The sequence below is a fragment of the Hypanus sabinus genome, chromosome 28 (assembly GCF_030144855.1).
Source record: "Hypanus sabinus isolate sHypSab1 chromosome 28, sHypSab1.hap1, whole genome shotgun sequence".
Taxonomy (NCBI): domain Eukaryota; kingdom Metazoa; phylum Chordata; class Chondrichthyes; order Myliobatiformes; family Dasyatidae; genus Hypanus; species Hypanus sabinus.
The window spans coordinates 9,600,827-9,616,395 of record NC_082733.1 but is presented as its reverse complement, the minus strand read 5'-3'; the positions used below and the strand labels follow the sequence as shown (position 1 = coordinate 9,616,395).

General features: G+C 41.6%; 1 protein-coding gene across 4 annotated transcripts in view; it reads left to right on the top strand.

Annotated features, from left to right (window-relative positions):
• Positions 1–15,569, top strand: part of arnt2 (aryl-hydrocarbon receptor nuclear translocator 2) — a 364,666-nt gene that overhangs the window by 331,583 nt on the left and 17,514 nt on the right. Inside the window, exon 17 of one of the 4 annotated variants that reach the window (XM_059952586.1) lies at positions 1,852–1,932. The exons of the other annotated variants lie outside the window; for them this stretch is intronic. Coding sequence (XP_059808569.1) covers positions 1,852–1,925 — 74 coding nt within the window. The 3' untranslated portion in view covers positions 1,926–1,932. The remainder of the gene's footprint in view (positions 1–1,851; positions 1,933–15,569) is intronic. 4 annotated transcript variants of the gene reach the window in all.

Genomic DNA, 15,569 nt, shown 5'->3' with positions numbered 1-15,569 from the left:
GCGGAAGAAGCATGTAGTGTAAATGTCCGTGATGGTGGGAAGAGAGACCCCGATGATCTTCTCAGCTGACCTCACTATCCGCTGCAGGGTCTTGCAATCCGAGATGGTGCAATTTCCGAACCAGGCAGTGATGCAGTTGCTCAGAATGCTCTCAATACAACCCCTGTAGAATGTGATAAGGATGGGAGGTGGGAGATGGACTTTCCTCAGCCTTCGCAAAAAGTAGAGACGTTGCTGGGCTTTCTTTGCCATGGAGCTGGTGTTGAGGGACCAGGTGAGATTCTCCGTCAGGTGAACACCAAGAAATTTGGTGCTCTTTACAATCTCTACCGAGGAGCCGTCGATGTTCAGCGGGGAGTGGTCGTTCCGTGCCCTCCTGAAGACAACAACCATCTCTTTTGTTTTGTTCACCTAAGTATAAAAGTCCAAAAATCCCTAAAGGAAGTAGCATGGCTAGATGAGGTGATAGTAAAGAAAGCACATGAGAGGTTTGCCTTTATTAGCCACAACATGAAATACAAGAGCAGAGATATAATGGTGAAACTTTATGATGAGGCACAGCTGGTGTACTGTAAATAGTTCAGGTCACCACATTTTAGAAAAGACTGGGACGGTGCATAGCAGAATCATGAAGAGGGGTGTGATGGTAGCATAGCAGTTAATGCAACTTTATTCATGGGTTTGTTCATTTTCTGTTATGAAACAACATTATTGCAGCTCAGGGGGTCCAAATCTGGAGTTCAAACCTCGCATCCTCTCTAAGGAGTCTTGTTACGTTCTCCACTTGGAATGTGTGTGTTTTCTCCAGGTTATCCGGTTACCTCCCGCAGTCTCAGGGCATACCAGGTTGGATAACTGGTCATTATAAACTGTCCAGTGATTAGGTTAGGGCTTAATTAGGGTGGTCAGGGGTTCTCCAAGGGCTGGAAGGGCCTATTCCACTCTGATTCTCTAAATAAATTTTTTAAATTAAAATTTATCTGTGATATGGCAGTTCGCTGTAAGAAAAGAAGAGGTGGTGGGGTTTGTTTTCCTTGGAGGAGGGTGATGGGGCTGTACAAAATAATGAGGGACTAGATTGTAGGAAACTTTCATGGTGGTGTCTGGAATCAGAGGTCTAGGTTTGAGGTAAGGGGGTAAGAGATTTAGAGAGAATTCAACAATGAAATCTATCACCCAGAGGGTGATTGGAATCCAGAATAGACTGTCTGAGTGGAGGTGGGTATTCTCAGAACACTAAAGTATTATTTAGATGAGCACTTGAAATGCCGCAGCATAGACAGCTGCAGCCCATTGCTGGTACATGTGACTAGTATAGATGGGGACTTGATGGTTGGCATGGAGATGGCAGTTTGAAGGCATTCTTTCTGTGCTGTATGACTCCATAAGATGGAACATCCAAACTGTCAGAGAGAGGGGAAGCGTGTCCCGGCCCTGTGTGTGGGGAGGGGGTGGTGGTTGAGAAGCAGATGGAGCTCTCTTGGAAATATTGAAATTATTTTTAAGCAGTCAACACCCCTAGTTCAGTATTTTAGAAAACAAAGTAAATAATTATTTTCTGCAGATATCAGTTAATTACTGGCCAAGGTTTTGTATTTGTCATACATTTTTTATGGATTACTTCAAAATTTGCTTCTCACCACACAACCAGATTTCTTTAGGGTTTAACATTCTTTAAGGGTTTTTAAATGTTTAGATCCATTTGACTTTAAAGAAGGATTGACATAAATATATTTAACAATTGATGTTATACTTCATTCAACTGCAAAACATTAAAAAATATGCATTAAGTAAATTGTATTTCTAGGCTTTAAAGAAATGACAGTATACTATCAGATTTTTCTCCTTTAGCCCAGGATACACTGCTGTGTTTGTCTGGTGGAAGAAGTAATGTTGGATCGCATTGTGGCACACCTTCAGGTTGAAAACAAAGTAATAAATTTTTGACTTACTTTCAGTGGATGGATTTAAAAAGCTTGTTTTTTTCAGTACAAGTTCCAAAGGGCAAATTGCCAGCAGCACAGAAATGGAAAGTAAGAAAATATCTACGTAATTGAAAATTCTTAGACAACTCTTGCTGCAAACAATTGGTAAAATCAGTGGATCTATCTTACAGTAATGAATCTATCCTAATTTTAATCCTGTATTTTTAGTCAAAAATGCCATTAAGTCATGCAGTGATTTCACCAGGTTACAGGTTTCTACATTGCCACCTTTAGCCCTGCTTTAAAAACATCAACAGTTTAAGTGAAACATTCTATTCAGTTGTTTGCAATTCAGTGTTGATGACCATTTGAACTCCTCTGGTTCTGAAGGTGCAATGATCATACATGACCATTTGTTCACACTTTTCATCAGGAAGGTTGAGTCAGGATTGCCGCCTCACTCACAGAGTGAGATATGGATAGTAAAAAGAGAATGTGTTGCAGAAGGCCCTCAGGAGCCATTCTATCACTATTTGTTTTGACAACCATACATCAAAAACATACCAGCTGTCAGTTTAGTCAGGGAGAGAGCAAGCAGCAAATTATTAACTTTGATATGTGAATGGTTTGTTCCAAGTATGTTTGGCTAACAGCCAGAGTACTGTCAGGTTGATAAGTCACTGAGAATTCTACAAAAAACAAGCTGTCATACCGCTATTTTTTCTTCATTTTCTACATGAAGCCTACTCATGTATTATAAATTGCATATTTCAAACACGCTACACAACAGGGAAATTGTACATTATTGTGAGATCTCATGTTGCCCAAGGATATTTCCTGACCACTTTCAATAAGGTACTGGGATTTTTGCTGATTTTCTCCCATTCCCAGATTTTAAAAACACGTTGACTCGCTCCACCACCCTGTGGAAGCAGTATGAACATGTACAAAATCACTCCAGTCAAGCCAGTCTACTCTGCCAGCACCTCCTAAACCCATGACTTCTCGCAGCAAGAAGGCAAAAGGTGCCAGGTACCTTGTGCTTTGAGGTATGTCACTGAAGACTAGCAAATTTCTACTATAGTGGTCACCAACCTTTTTAAGCCCAAGGTCCCCTACCTCAGCCTTAGTGAAAGGCAAGATCGACCTACTAAATCAATTAGTCACACACATGCGCACCAGGCAGAAAAGATCAGAAGTAAAACCCAGAGTAGAAATAATGTATGTACACAAGGGGTCACCACCTTTTTTTGCACCGTGGACCGGTTTAATATTGACAATATTCTTGCGGACCGGCCGAGGGGGGTGGGGGGGTGTTGAGCACAACCAGAATACAGCGATACTTGAAGGAGGTTCCTTATGTCCAGTCTATTCCGCAATTTAGTTTACGTGCTCTCAGGACTTAGCTTCTGTCCCGCTTGCTCATGTTTTTTCCGCTCAAAAAACTCAGTGGATTTGTCTTTAAGTGCAGGGTGCTTGGACTCGGTACTGAAGCAGTTTTGAGGGCTTCATTGCCATATTAGACGGCCTCGGGGCCTGAACTCCAGCCTCCTGCCCACCGCCAGACGCCTTGGCCAGGTGCGGCTGGTCGTGGGTTGGGTGAGAGGACCAGAGGTCCCCGTACCAGGGCAGTGGCAGTCACAGTCCAGAGAGAGCAACTGACCGAGCGAGGACTGTGACAGGCCTGTGCCCGCCCCCCTTGTAGGTAGAATCTATTGGCCGACAAAAGTTTGTTTCAGTAGATCACAGCGAGGTAGCTGCTCTGCTACTTACGAAACGCTGAGCCCGAATTAGGTCATCTGCGAATATCTTAGCACCAGGTTCCCCACGTCATTTGGTGTGGTGATCAGGTTTAGAGGTGGTGCCCATCTGTCCGCACTCCAGGCCAGTAGCATCGGCACTTCCTGCCGGCCGCACGAGGCCAACCAGTGATCCCTGGCGCAAGGGTATCACTGCGTTTAGGCAACTGATGACCTCGCGTGCATTCAAGTTCGACAGTGGGAATGAGGAAAGGTGCAGCTGACTCATATCATTTCATTTCGCCAAATCATATCGTTCCCCTTCCCCGATTGGGGACCACTGAAATACACTGTGTAGTGCGTGGGAGGGGGGAGCTACACACATGCGCACTGGGCAGAAAAAATGGAACTAAAACCCCGCACCTGGAAACAATCTCTCAATAGTATTTGTGTATTTATTTTTCATTTTTTTCGGGATCTACTGGGAAAGTCTCAAAGATCGACCAGTCGGTCGTGATCGACAGGTTGGCGACCACCATTCTACTGTGTACCGTGGAGTACATTCCACTTGATTGCATCACCACTGGGAAAAGCTGTAGAGGTTGGAAACTCAGCCAGTCCTATCTTGGGCACACACCTCCCTAGCGTTAAGGATATCTTTAAAAGGCAATGTCTGAAAAAGGCAGCATCCATCATTAAGAACCCCATCACCCATGACATGCTCTCTTCCCATTGCTACAATTAGAGAGAAGGTACAAGAGTCAGAAGACATTCACTCAACGTTTTAGGAACAGCGTATTCCCCTCCACCATCAGATTTCTTAATGGATAATGAACCAGCCCATGAATACAACTTCACTGTCTTCACTCTCTTTTTCCATTACTAATTTAATTTTTTATGTATTTCATTGTACTGCTGCTGCAAAACAACAAAATTCACATCTTATGTCATACCTGATTCCAGTAACACCTATACCTGCAGATCGCACAATGTTGAAAATGTATCATCAGTTCTTCATCATTATTGATTCTAAATCCTACCTTAAACTCTGTCACAACAAACTCTTTCATGGCAATTAGAAATGAGCAATAAATGCTCAGTTTCCCTGAAGTCCCCATGTACTGTGTGATATTTTGTTGAGTTGAAGTATATCTGAACACTCTACTTCTCAGGCCCCAAGTACAGAAATCTTTAAAGACTGTAGCATATACTAAAAACTTTATAAAGGCTAATAAAATATACGTCCTTTTATATACAGTGCCTGTAAAAAGTATTCAACTCCCATGAAAGTTTTCATGTTTTATTGTTTTACAACATTGAATCACTGTGGATTTAATTTGAGTTTGACACTAATCAACAAAAAAAGACTCTTTAATGTCAAAGAGAAAACAAATCTCTACAATGTGATCTAAATTAATTTCAAATATAAAACACAAAATAATTAATTGCATTCACCCCTTTCAAGTCAGTATTTAGTAGATGCACCTTTAGCAGCAATTAGAGCTTCAAGTCTGTGTGGATCAGCTTTGCACATCTGGACATTGCAGTTTTCCTCCATTCTTCTTTACAAAACTGCTCAAGCTCTGTCACATTGCATGGGGATCATAAGTGAATGAACCTTTTCAAGTCCAGGCTCAAATTCCCAATTGGTTTGAGGTCTGGACTCTGACTTGACCACTCCATGTCATTAACTTTGTTGTTTTTAAGCCTTTCCTATGTAGCGTGGGCTTTATGCTTGGGGTCATTGTCTTGCCGAAAACATCTCCCAAGTCAGTTCTCTTGCAGACTACATCAGGTTTTCTTCCAGGATTTTGCTGCATTCATTTTACTCTCTACCTTCATAGGCCTTCCAGGGCCTGCTGTAGTGAAGCATCCCCACAGCATGATGCAGCTGCTGCCACGCTTCACGGTCGGGATGGTATACTTTTGATGATGTGCGGTTTTTAGCTTATGCCAAAAATAGCCTTTAGTCTGATGGTCCTAAAGCTCAAAACTGGTTTCATTAGACCATTGAACCTTTGTTCAGCAGACTTCAGAGTCTGCCACATGCTTTCTGGCAAACTCTTAACAGAAATTTCATGCGAGTTTTGTTTTTAATAGTTTTTTCCTCTTTGCACTGTCCCATAAAGCTGCGACTGTTGAAGTACCCGGCAAGTTATTGTATGTGTAGTCTCTCCCATCTCAGCTACTGAGGCTTGTAACAACTCTAGAATTGTCATAGGTCATTTGGTGGCCTCCCTCACTAGTCCCCTTCTTGCACGGTCACTCAGCTTTTGAAGACGGCCTGCTCTAGGCAGATTTACAGCTGTGCCATATTCTTTCCATGATTGATTTAACTGTACTTTCTTGTATCCATTTTCTGACGTACTTTTCAATAATCGTTTCATGGAGTTGCTTGGTGTGTTCTTTTGTCTTCATGGTGTAGTTTTTGCCAGGATACTGACTCACCAGCAGTTGGACCTTCCAGATACAGGTGTATTCTTACCTCAATTGATCGAAACAACTTGACTGCACACTGGTCTCCAAAAACAGGTCTCCATTTAACTAGTTATGTGACTTCTAAAACCAGTTGGCTACAACAGTGATGATTTAGTGTGTCATATTAAAGGGTGTGTATACTTGTGCAATCAATTATTTTGTGTTTTGTATTTGTAATTAATTTACATCACCTTGTAGAGATTTGTTTTCATTTTGACAACTAAGAGTCTCTCTCTGTTGATCAGTGTCAAAACCAAATTAAATCCACTGTGATTCAATGTTGTACAACAATAAAACATGAAAACTTCCAAGGAGAATGAATACTTTTTATAGGCACTGCATGTTTACACCAGGGCAACAAGCCGATTAATCCTCAGTTTCCATTCACCCATCCACTTTAATCCTATATTTACACTTACATTACCATCAACTCCCTCCCAGATCTTACCATACATCCACATACTAGGGGCAGCCTATAGAAACTGGAGCACGTAGGGGTACCCACGTAGTCAGAGCAGAGTATACAAACTTCACATGGACACTACTAAGGTCAGGATCAAGCCCAGCTCGCTGGAGTTGCAAGACAGCAGCATCACTTGCTGCCCTTCTTTTAATGCAGATGGTTGGACATCGTGTTCTGATAATATAAGCTCAGGTTAGACCATCTGAACTGCTGTGTTCAATGCTAGGAATCATGTCTTGGATATTTAGATGTGCCAGAGAGCTATCTTAAAGAAAGGAAACAAACCTACTTGACATTCCCAGAGGGATCTTCCAGCTGTCTAGCGCAAGGAAAGTTGTCACCAGAGTCCTCCACCACCTCCCCCCAGTGGCAAAAACACATCATGAACTAGAGGCACCGCAGGCGTCCCCACTGGTATTACTTAAGATAATTACTTGCCCTTACTCCATCATTTTGGTACCTAGTTAACAAAATCTACCAATCTCAGACATAAAATTAACAACAATCATCAGTTGTTGTCTGTGGAAAGACGTGTCAGACGTCTGTCACCATTTGGGTATGTGATTGTATCCTTTGTTTCCATTTTCCATCTGTCTCTAAATTTACAAAGCAGTGAAATGAGTAGATTCATTCAATTTATCACTTCCCCATAATATGTTAAAAATTTGACCATATTATACATTGACTAAATGTCAAGAAATATTTTGTGCAACCTGTTCTTGTTTGATCAACTGAAGGCAGTTAAATCCCAAGAAGCCAATGATCTACTTTCCACAGTTTGGGAAATGATGGCTTTAGAAATAGTGAATGCATTGGTTATCACCTTGCAGAACTTGGCAGATCTTAAAAACGATTCCGCTATATTGGAGGGTTGTAAATACAACCCCACTATTTGAACAAGGAGGGTAACAGTGAACAGTTAGTAGGGAAAATGTTAAAATCTATGATACGGACTATTACGGAATAAAATCTCAAAGAGTAATAGAGTCATATTGCATATAATCAGGCTCTTTGGCCAATTATCTAAGACAGTACCTGATAGCTAGCTGAAAAAGGGAATGCACTCAATTCACTGGATTGGATGCAGAGATTAAATAGACTAGGTGTATATTCTCCAGAGTTTAGAAGAATAAAGGTCAGTAATTAAAATTCTAAAATTGTTATTGCGTTTGCTCGGTGCAGGGAGGGTATTTGGCCACAGTCTGTGACCTTGAGATTGAAGATCACCTATGGTCTGAATGAATGCCAAAGAAAGCTCGAATTGCTTGATAGCCTCCGGTTCCTAATTCTTTGGTTTAGGATTTGGCGTAAGGTATTTCCCTGCTTCACACCCTCCATGTGGAGAGCTGAAATAACAAGCCACCACGGGATTGAAAATGTAAAAAAAAACTGTTAGAAATCCAAATTAACAAAAAGCTGAAAGTTCTCCATATGTCAGGCAGCTTCTACAGATCCTCCCTGGCTTGCTGAGCATTCCCAGCACTGGGTTCTTATTTAAAAACACAAAGTAGTCCATCATACATTGGGACTCTACTACTTTGTTGAACACCTTCACTCCATCCACCACAAAAGCCAGACTTTCCATGTCACCACCCATTTTAATTCTTCTTCCCATTCCCAATCCAACATATCAGTGTATGGTCTTCTCGAAATCTACACTGAGGCCACTCTTAGGCTGGAGGAGCAACTACTCATATTCCACCTGGGTCGTCTCCAACCTGATGGTATGAACATCAATTTCTCTAACTTCCAGTTACTTCTTCCCCCCCCCCTTTTTCCATTGCCCATTTTAGCTTCCTCTTGCCCCCTCTCCTCACCTTTCCATCACCACCCTCTGATACTCCTCCTCCTCTTTCTCCCACAATGCATTCTCCTACCCAGTCTCCTTCAGTCCTTTACTTCTTCCTACTATCAGCTCCCAGGTTCTCACCCCTCCCCCAATCACCTACTTTCCCCTTCAGCTGGTTTCACCTTACACTTGTTGGCTTGTACTCCTTCCCCTCCACCCCCCAACCTTCTTTTTCTAGCTTCTTCTCCCTTTGTTTCCTGTCCTGATGAAGGTTCTTGACCCAAACTGTTGACTGCTCTCCATAGTTACTGCTTGACCTGCTGCGTTCCTCCAACATTTTGTGTTTGTTGCTCCTGATTTCCAGCCTTGTCAGCCAGAGAAAGCAGGATCTCCCACTGGCCTGGTGTGTTCCACCAGCATTTTGTGTGTGTTGCTTAAATTTCCAGCATCTGCAGATTTCCTCGTGTTTGCTTCAACAGAATATCTTGTGTTTATGTCCTATCAAACATTAAGTAACTTCCTCTTCTTCTCATTTTTCTGAGGGCTAGGTTCTATTGAAAGATTTTGTATAACTTGGTTTTTAGGAAAAAGATTATTGCTGAAGTATTTTTTTTGAATTAAAGGTTTGTTCAACTGAAGCATGGTAATCACATGGTAAAACCATTAAGATGCAGGTACAAAATGCCACAAAAGCTTCTTTTTATCGTGTTTCTTTGAATGACCTGCACTGAATCCAGGAGTTATGATAACTTTTTAACTCACAGATGTTTTAGCTGGTGTCTGGTGTTTGGTGAGTCAGGTATGCTTCTTATCAAGATTAATTAGTTGTAAGTTAGGTCATGTTGGGAATGGGATGAAATAAATATTTGCACTTATCATATGTCTTCAGAATGTGTCAGAAGACTACACAATTACTTTCAGATTGCAGTGTCCATGTAGGATGCATTATTGCTGTTTTATTAATAAAATGTTAAAATAAATCATGCATCAGTCTTGATGCATGTTCTCAACCTGATACGTCAATTATTCCTTTGCCTCCAAACATGCTACCTGACATGTTCATTTCTTCCAGCATTTAAAGTTCCTTCTCCTACTTGGTGGTTGTCCATATGAGAGAGTTTTTAAAGTAGGAAAGTCATGGCACCAGGGCAATTCCACTCTCTCGACCTCAGAGGTATGAGTATTCATCACAACTGGGCTCTTCCTTAGTTGCAGTGGATGACAATTACTTCTTCCGTGCCTTGTCATGGTATTCACTCTTCACAAAGCATTGCAGAACAGCCTTTCTGGCCATTAGATCTCAGTGTTGATCTTATCTGTCCAATCCACCGGAGCTGACTTCGCATGTTGGGACAGGAATGTCCCTCACTCACTGGGGTATGAGCCGCCCCACTCCCACCCCCAGCTATGCTTAATTCTCGTACTTAATATTCTACACAAAAAAGTAGGAGCAAGAATAGGCCAACTGGCCCCTCAAGCCTGCCCTGCTCTTCAGTATGATCAATGACTGATCATGCTCTTAGTAAAGGGGAAAAACGCAGGACAACTCAATAGCTTGGAGTCTTATGTCCATTATATGGGATCAGGTTTGATCTTGTCTGAAAGGCATCATCACTGGTCTCCATTGAAATGTTGGTCAAAATCAGATGACTGTATCTCCAAATAGGTCTCTGATTGAGACAAAACTGCTATCATCCATGCCAAGTTGCCATTTATTGCCTCTCCAATTGAAGCCATTTTTTTCAATGGTTCCATTTAATATCAGAGAATGTATACAGTATACAACCTGAAATTCATATTCTTCACAGACATCTGCAACAACAGAAGAAAAATCCAAAGAATGAATGACAGAAAAACGTTAGAACCCCAAAGCCCCCACTCCCTTCTCCCATAGAACCCCATCCACCTTGAAAAGGAAAAAAAAGACATTTAAGTGGAGAAATGAAAGCTGTTTCACAGGTGAGCTCGAAGAAGCCGCCATCTGACAACATCTTAGCTCCACTTTGCCATTAGATTCACTTGCTTTTCAATTTGTTTTATAGTCTGTTCCTCTGTAAAGCATCTTAATTTTTTTTGGTTGAAAACCTTATCTTCCAATTTTTCCTGTTATTGGAGAGATAACATAAATGAATGGAAAATCTTACAAAATGTAGTGAATTGGGCCCAATACATCATGGGTAGAGCCCTCTCAACCACAGAGCATATCTACATGAGATGCTGTCTTAGGAAAGAAGCAACTGTCATCAACAATCCTCACCACCCAGACCATTCTCTTTTCTCGCTGCTGCCATCAGGTAAATGTACAAGTGTCTCAGGACTCACACCACCAGGTCAGAAACAGCTACTGTACTACCCCTCAACCATCAGGCTCTAGAACAAAAGAGAATAACTACACTCATCTATTGAGATGTGCCCACAACAAATTATCTCACTTTAAGGACTCGTGTTTTTTATATTTGCATGGTTTGTTGTCTTCTCTGCTCTACTTGATCTTTCATTGATCCTGTTTATAGTAACTGTTCTATAGATTTGGCTGAGTACGCCTGCAGGAAAAAATATCTCATGGTTGTATGTGGTGGCATATATGTACTCTGATAATAAAATTTACTTTGAAATCTGTTGTGTCTTTATTGTGAAAATAGCAAATGTACAGAATATTTATAACGTTCTTACATGTTGTGCATGCATTATAATACTTACTTTAAAAAACCTTTAAAGATTCCCAGTTTAATACTTCTGAGACAGTCTTCTGTGTGAAGAATGCCTTGTTTCTGAGGAATGGAAGTAGCTTGTGCATAAGTATTTTCAAAGTCCAGTTTATTGTCACATACAAATATACATATATGTACAGGTGCAGTGAGTAACCTACAGCAGCATCACAGGGGGCTAGCATGGGATTCACTATGTTCACAGGAAAACCTAAACTAAACAGACTATGCACAGTTTTTACACTAAAGACACAATTAAAGCAAATATAACTAAATCCATTGTAGTATAAGGTGGTCACAATATACTGAGGTAATTATTAGGGTTATGCAGATACATTCAAGAACCAAATAGCTGAAGGAAAGTACCTTTTCTTGAAGCTGGTGATGTGGAACTTAAGGTTTCTCTGCTTCTTGTAAGAAGATGGCATGGCTGGATGGTGGGTCTTTGATGAAGCAAGGTTGTGGTTCACTGCCAAGTGGTCCAAACCCTGTTGGACATCAACGCCATAAACACATTCACCCATATGTGCACATAAACCCTGCTATAGATCTCTGCACACATGCAAGTGCATATACATCAAAAATTTCCAACCTGGGGACCATGGACCCATCAGTTAATGGCATAAAAAAGGTTGGGAACCCTGGACATAAATACACTTTGATGAACTCCATCTTACAACTCTCCATGTTTTATTTCCCCCCTCTCAATCTCCTCACCATTTCTTGGCTTGTTCTTTCTTACAGTTCTTTTTAATCATTTCTCTCAGAAATCCTGCAGTCCCTTTCCTACCTGGTGACTATCCTCTCCACCACAACCCTCCACCTCTCCCCCACCATCGCCACCTCATAACTGTCTTTCAAGCCACAAGCGTCTCATCCTCTCCAGGGATGAAGTCCTTTGGACATCCATCTTATGCATATTTTACTTGACAGTAAGTTATAAGAGTAGAATTGGGTTATTCAGTCCAAGTCTGCTCTGTCATTCACCATGAATAAATTATTTTTCCTTTTAGCGCCATTAACTTTTGCCTTTTCCCTGTAACTTTTGACACATTTACTAATCAAGCTATCAAATATTTTTAAAATACCCAATGACTTTGCCTCCACAGCCATCTGGGGCAATAATATTGACAGAATCACAATGCTCTAGCTCATTTCTGTTCTAAAAGTCTGACTTTATATTCTAGGAATATGCCCTCTGGTCATAGAGTCTCACAATATCAGAAATATCCTCTCCACATCCACTCTGTCTAAGCCTTTCAGTATTCGGAAGGTTTCAATGAGATCCCTTCTTATTCTTCTAAATTCCAATGAGTACTGACCCAGAGCAGTCAAATGCTTCTCATACATTAACCTTTTCATTCCCTGGCTCATCGTCATAAACCTCCTGTGGACTCCCTCCAATACCAGCACACCTCTTTATAGATCTGCGGCCCTAAACTGCTCACAATACTCCAGTGAGGTCTAACCAATTCATTAAAAAGTCTCAGCAAACATACTTGCTTTTGTATTCTAATCCTCTTGAAATGAATGCTAATATTGTGTTTGCCTTCCTTACCACCTACTCAACATGCAAGTTAACCTTTCAAAGTTTAAAGTAAATTTATTATCAAAGTACATATATGTCACAAAATACTACCCTCAGATTCATTTTCTTACAGGCATTCACAGTAGAACAAAAAAGTACAATAGCATCAATGAAAAACTACACACTAAGGCTGACAAATTGTGTGAATACAAAAAGAAGCATAATAAGAAATAAATAAAGACCGATGGATATGAATTGTAGAATCCTTGGAGGTCAGTCCAAATGGTCAGTTCAGCGTTGTAAGTGAAGATGTCCACGCTGTTTCAGGAGCCTGATGGCTGAAGGGTAATAACTGTTCCTGAACCTGATGGTATGGGACCTAAAGCTCCTGTACCTTCTTCCCGATCGTAATAGTGAGAAGAAAGCAAGCTCTGGATGTTGGGGGCCCTTTAAGATGCATGCTATTTTCTTGTGACAGCACTTGTCGTAGACGTGCTCAGTGGGAGGGGTGCTTTTTCCGCGATGAACTATGCTGTATTCACCACTTTTTGTAGACTTTACCATTCTGCAGCACTGGTGTTTCCATACCAGACCATGATGCATCCAATCATTCCACTGTGCATCTAAGAGTTTTAGATGACATGCCAGATCGGTGCAAGTTTCTAAGAAAATAGAGGTGCTGCCATGCTTTCTTTCAAATGGTATTTACATGCAGGTCCCAGGACAGATTCTCTGATATGATAACACCCAGGAATTTTAAAGTTACTGACCACCTTCATCTCTAATCCCCTAATCCACTGGCTCGTGGACCCCTGATTTCTTCCTCCTGTAGTCAATAATCAATGCTTTGGTTTTGCTGACAGTGAGTGAGAGGTGCTGTGGCACCATTGAACCTGATTATCAATTTCTATCCTTTATGCCAATTTGTCACCACCCTTGATTCAGCCAACAACAGTGGTGTCATTGGCAAACTTAAATAAGTGATTGGAGCTGTACTTAGCCTAAGAGTCATAAGTATAAAGTGAGTAGAGCAGGGGGCTGAGCACACAGCCTTATGGTGCAGCTGTGCTGATGGAGATCATGAAGGAGAAGTTGTTGCCTGTCCGAACTGAAATCGAAGATCCAGTTGCATAAGGAGATATTGAGGCCTAGGACTTAGAGCTTATTAATTAGTTTTGTGGGAATGATAGTGTTAAATCCTGATTTACAGTCAACGAAGAGCATCCAATGAAGATGTATGTATCTTCACTGTCTAGATGCTCCAAAGCTGATTGGAGAGACAATGAAATGGCATCTGCTGTTGACTTTTTGTGACAGTAAACAAATTGGAGCAGATCCAAATCACTCCTCAGGCAGCAGTTGATGTGTTTCATGATCAACCTCTCAAAGCACTTCATCACAGTGGATGTATGTGCTACTAAACGATAGGCACTGAGGCATGTTACCACAATTTTTGGGCACCGGTATGATTGAAGCCTGCTTAAAGCAGGTGGGTAGCTCAAACTGCCAAAGCATGAGGCTATAGATATCACTCTAGCCAGTTCATTAGCACAGATATTAAAGATAGAAATAGAGTTGTTTCTGAAGATGCAAGCAAAGGAGCTGCCGTTAGGCAGCACTAGCTTCTTAGCCTCACCCATCTGCAAGGTGCTTCCATGTTCTGTCAGTCAAAGGGAGTATAAAAGGCTTCGAACTCATCTGGAAGCAAAAGCTTTCTGTCATTTATGTTGCTTTGTAGGAGGTGATGGTGTTCAACACCTGCCACAGCTGTCAGGCATCTTCCTGAGTTTCAAATTTGGTCCAGAATTGCTGTTGCACATATGAGATGGCTTTCTAGTGGTCATACCTGGACTTCTTGTACTTTCCTGGGTAGCCAGATTTGAACCCCGCTGTTCTAGCCCGCAGCAGTTTGTAGATCTTTTGGTTCAACCAGTGCTTCTGGTTGGAAAAGACTCTGAATGATTTTGTGGGTACATGCTTATCCACAGGTGACTTTATAAAGTCCATGACAACCATGGCATATTAATTCAGGTCCTCTGATGAGTCCTTGAGCATCACCCAGTCCATCGACTTGAAGCAGCCCTGTAGCTGCTTCTCAGCCTTCTGTAACTACCTCTTCATTGGCCTTACCTCTAGGGCTTTGCTCTTTCGCCTCTGCTTAAATGCAGGTAAGGGGAGGACAGCCAGATGGTAAGATTTCCTGAAATGCAGTCTGCGGGTGAAATGGTAGTGTAGCAGTGGTCAGGTGTGTTGGGACCCCTGGTGCTGCAGGTGACATGCTGATGATAATTGGGCAAGATTTCTTCAAACAAGCCTGATTGAGGTCCCAGGACATTTATGTCAAAGGTGAATTGAATTGATTTTATTTCTTACATCCTTCATATACATGAGGAGTGAAAATCTTACAGTTACAGTGTCAGGTTAGGCCGTTTCTTGTTTGCTTATCATGGCATTCAGTACCGTGAGTGTTGCTTAACATCTGCATTTGGCGTTATGTAATCTGCAGTTAGGTCACAGAGGACGGCTCTCTCAGTACCTAAATTTTAGGGAATCCTGCCCTAGGACTTCCAAGTCTCTTTGCTCCTCTGACTTCTGAATTTGCTCCCTACTCAGAAAATAGTCTAAGACTTTATTCCTTCTACAAAGTGCATGGCCATACATTTTTCTACGCTGTACTCCAACTGCCAGTTCTTTGCCCTTTCTGATCTGCCCAAGTCCTTCTTCATATTCCCTGCTTCCTCAATGCTACCTACCCCTTCTGCTATCTTTGAATCATCCACAAACTTGGCCAAAAAAACAAGTTCACCATCTGGCTCATTAACATATAATGTGAAAAGTAGCAGAGCCACTGCTGACCCCCACAGAACACTACTAGACATCTATAGTTAGCTAGAAATGGCACCCTTTCTCCCCACTCATTGCCTTCTGCTCGTCAGCCA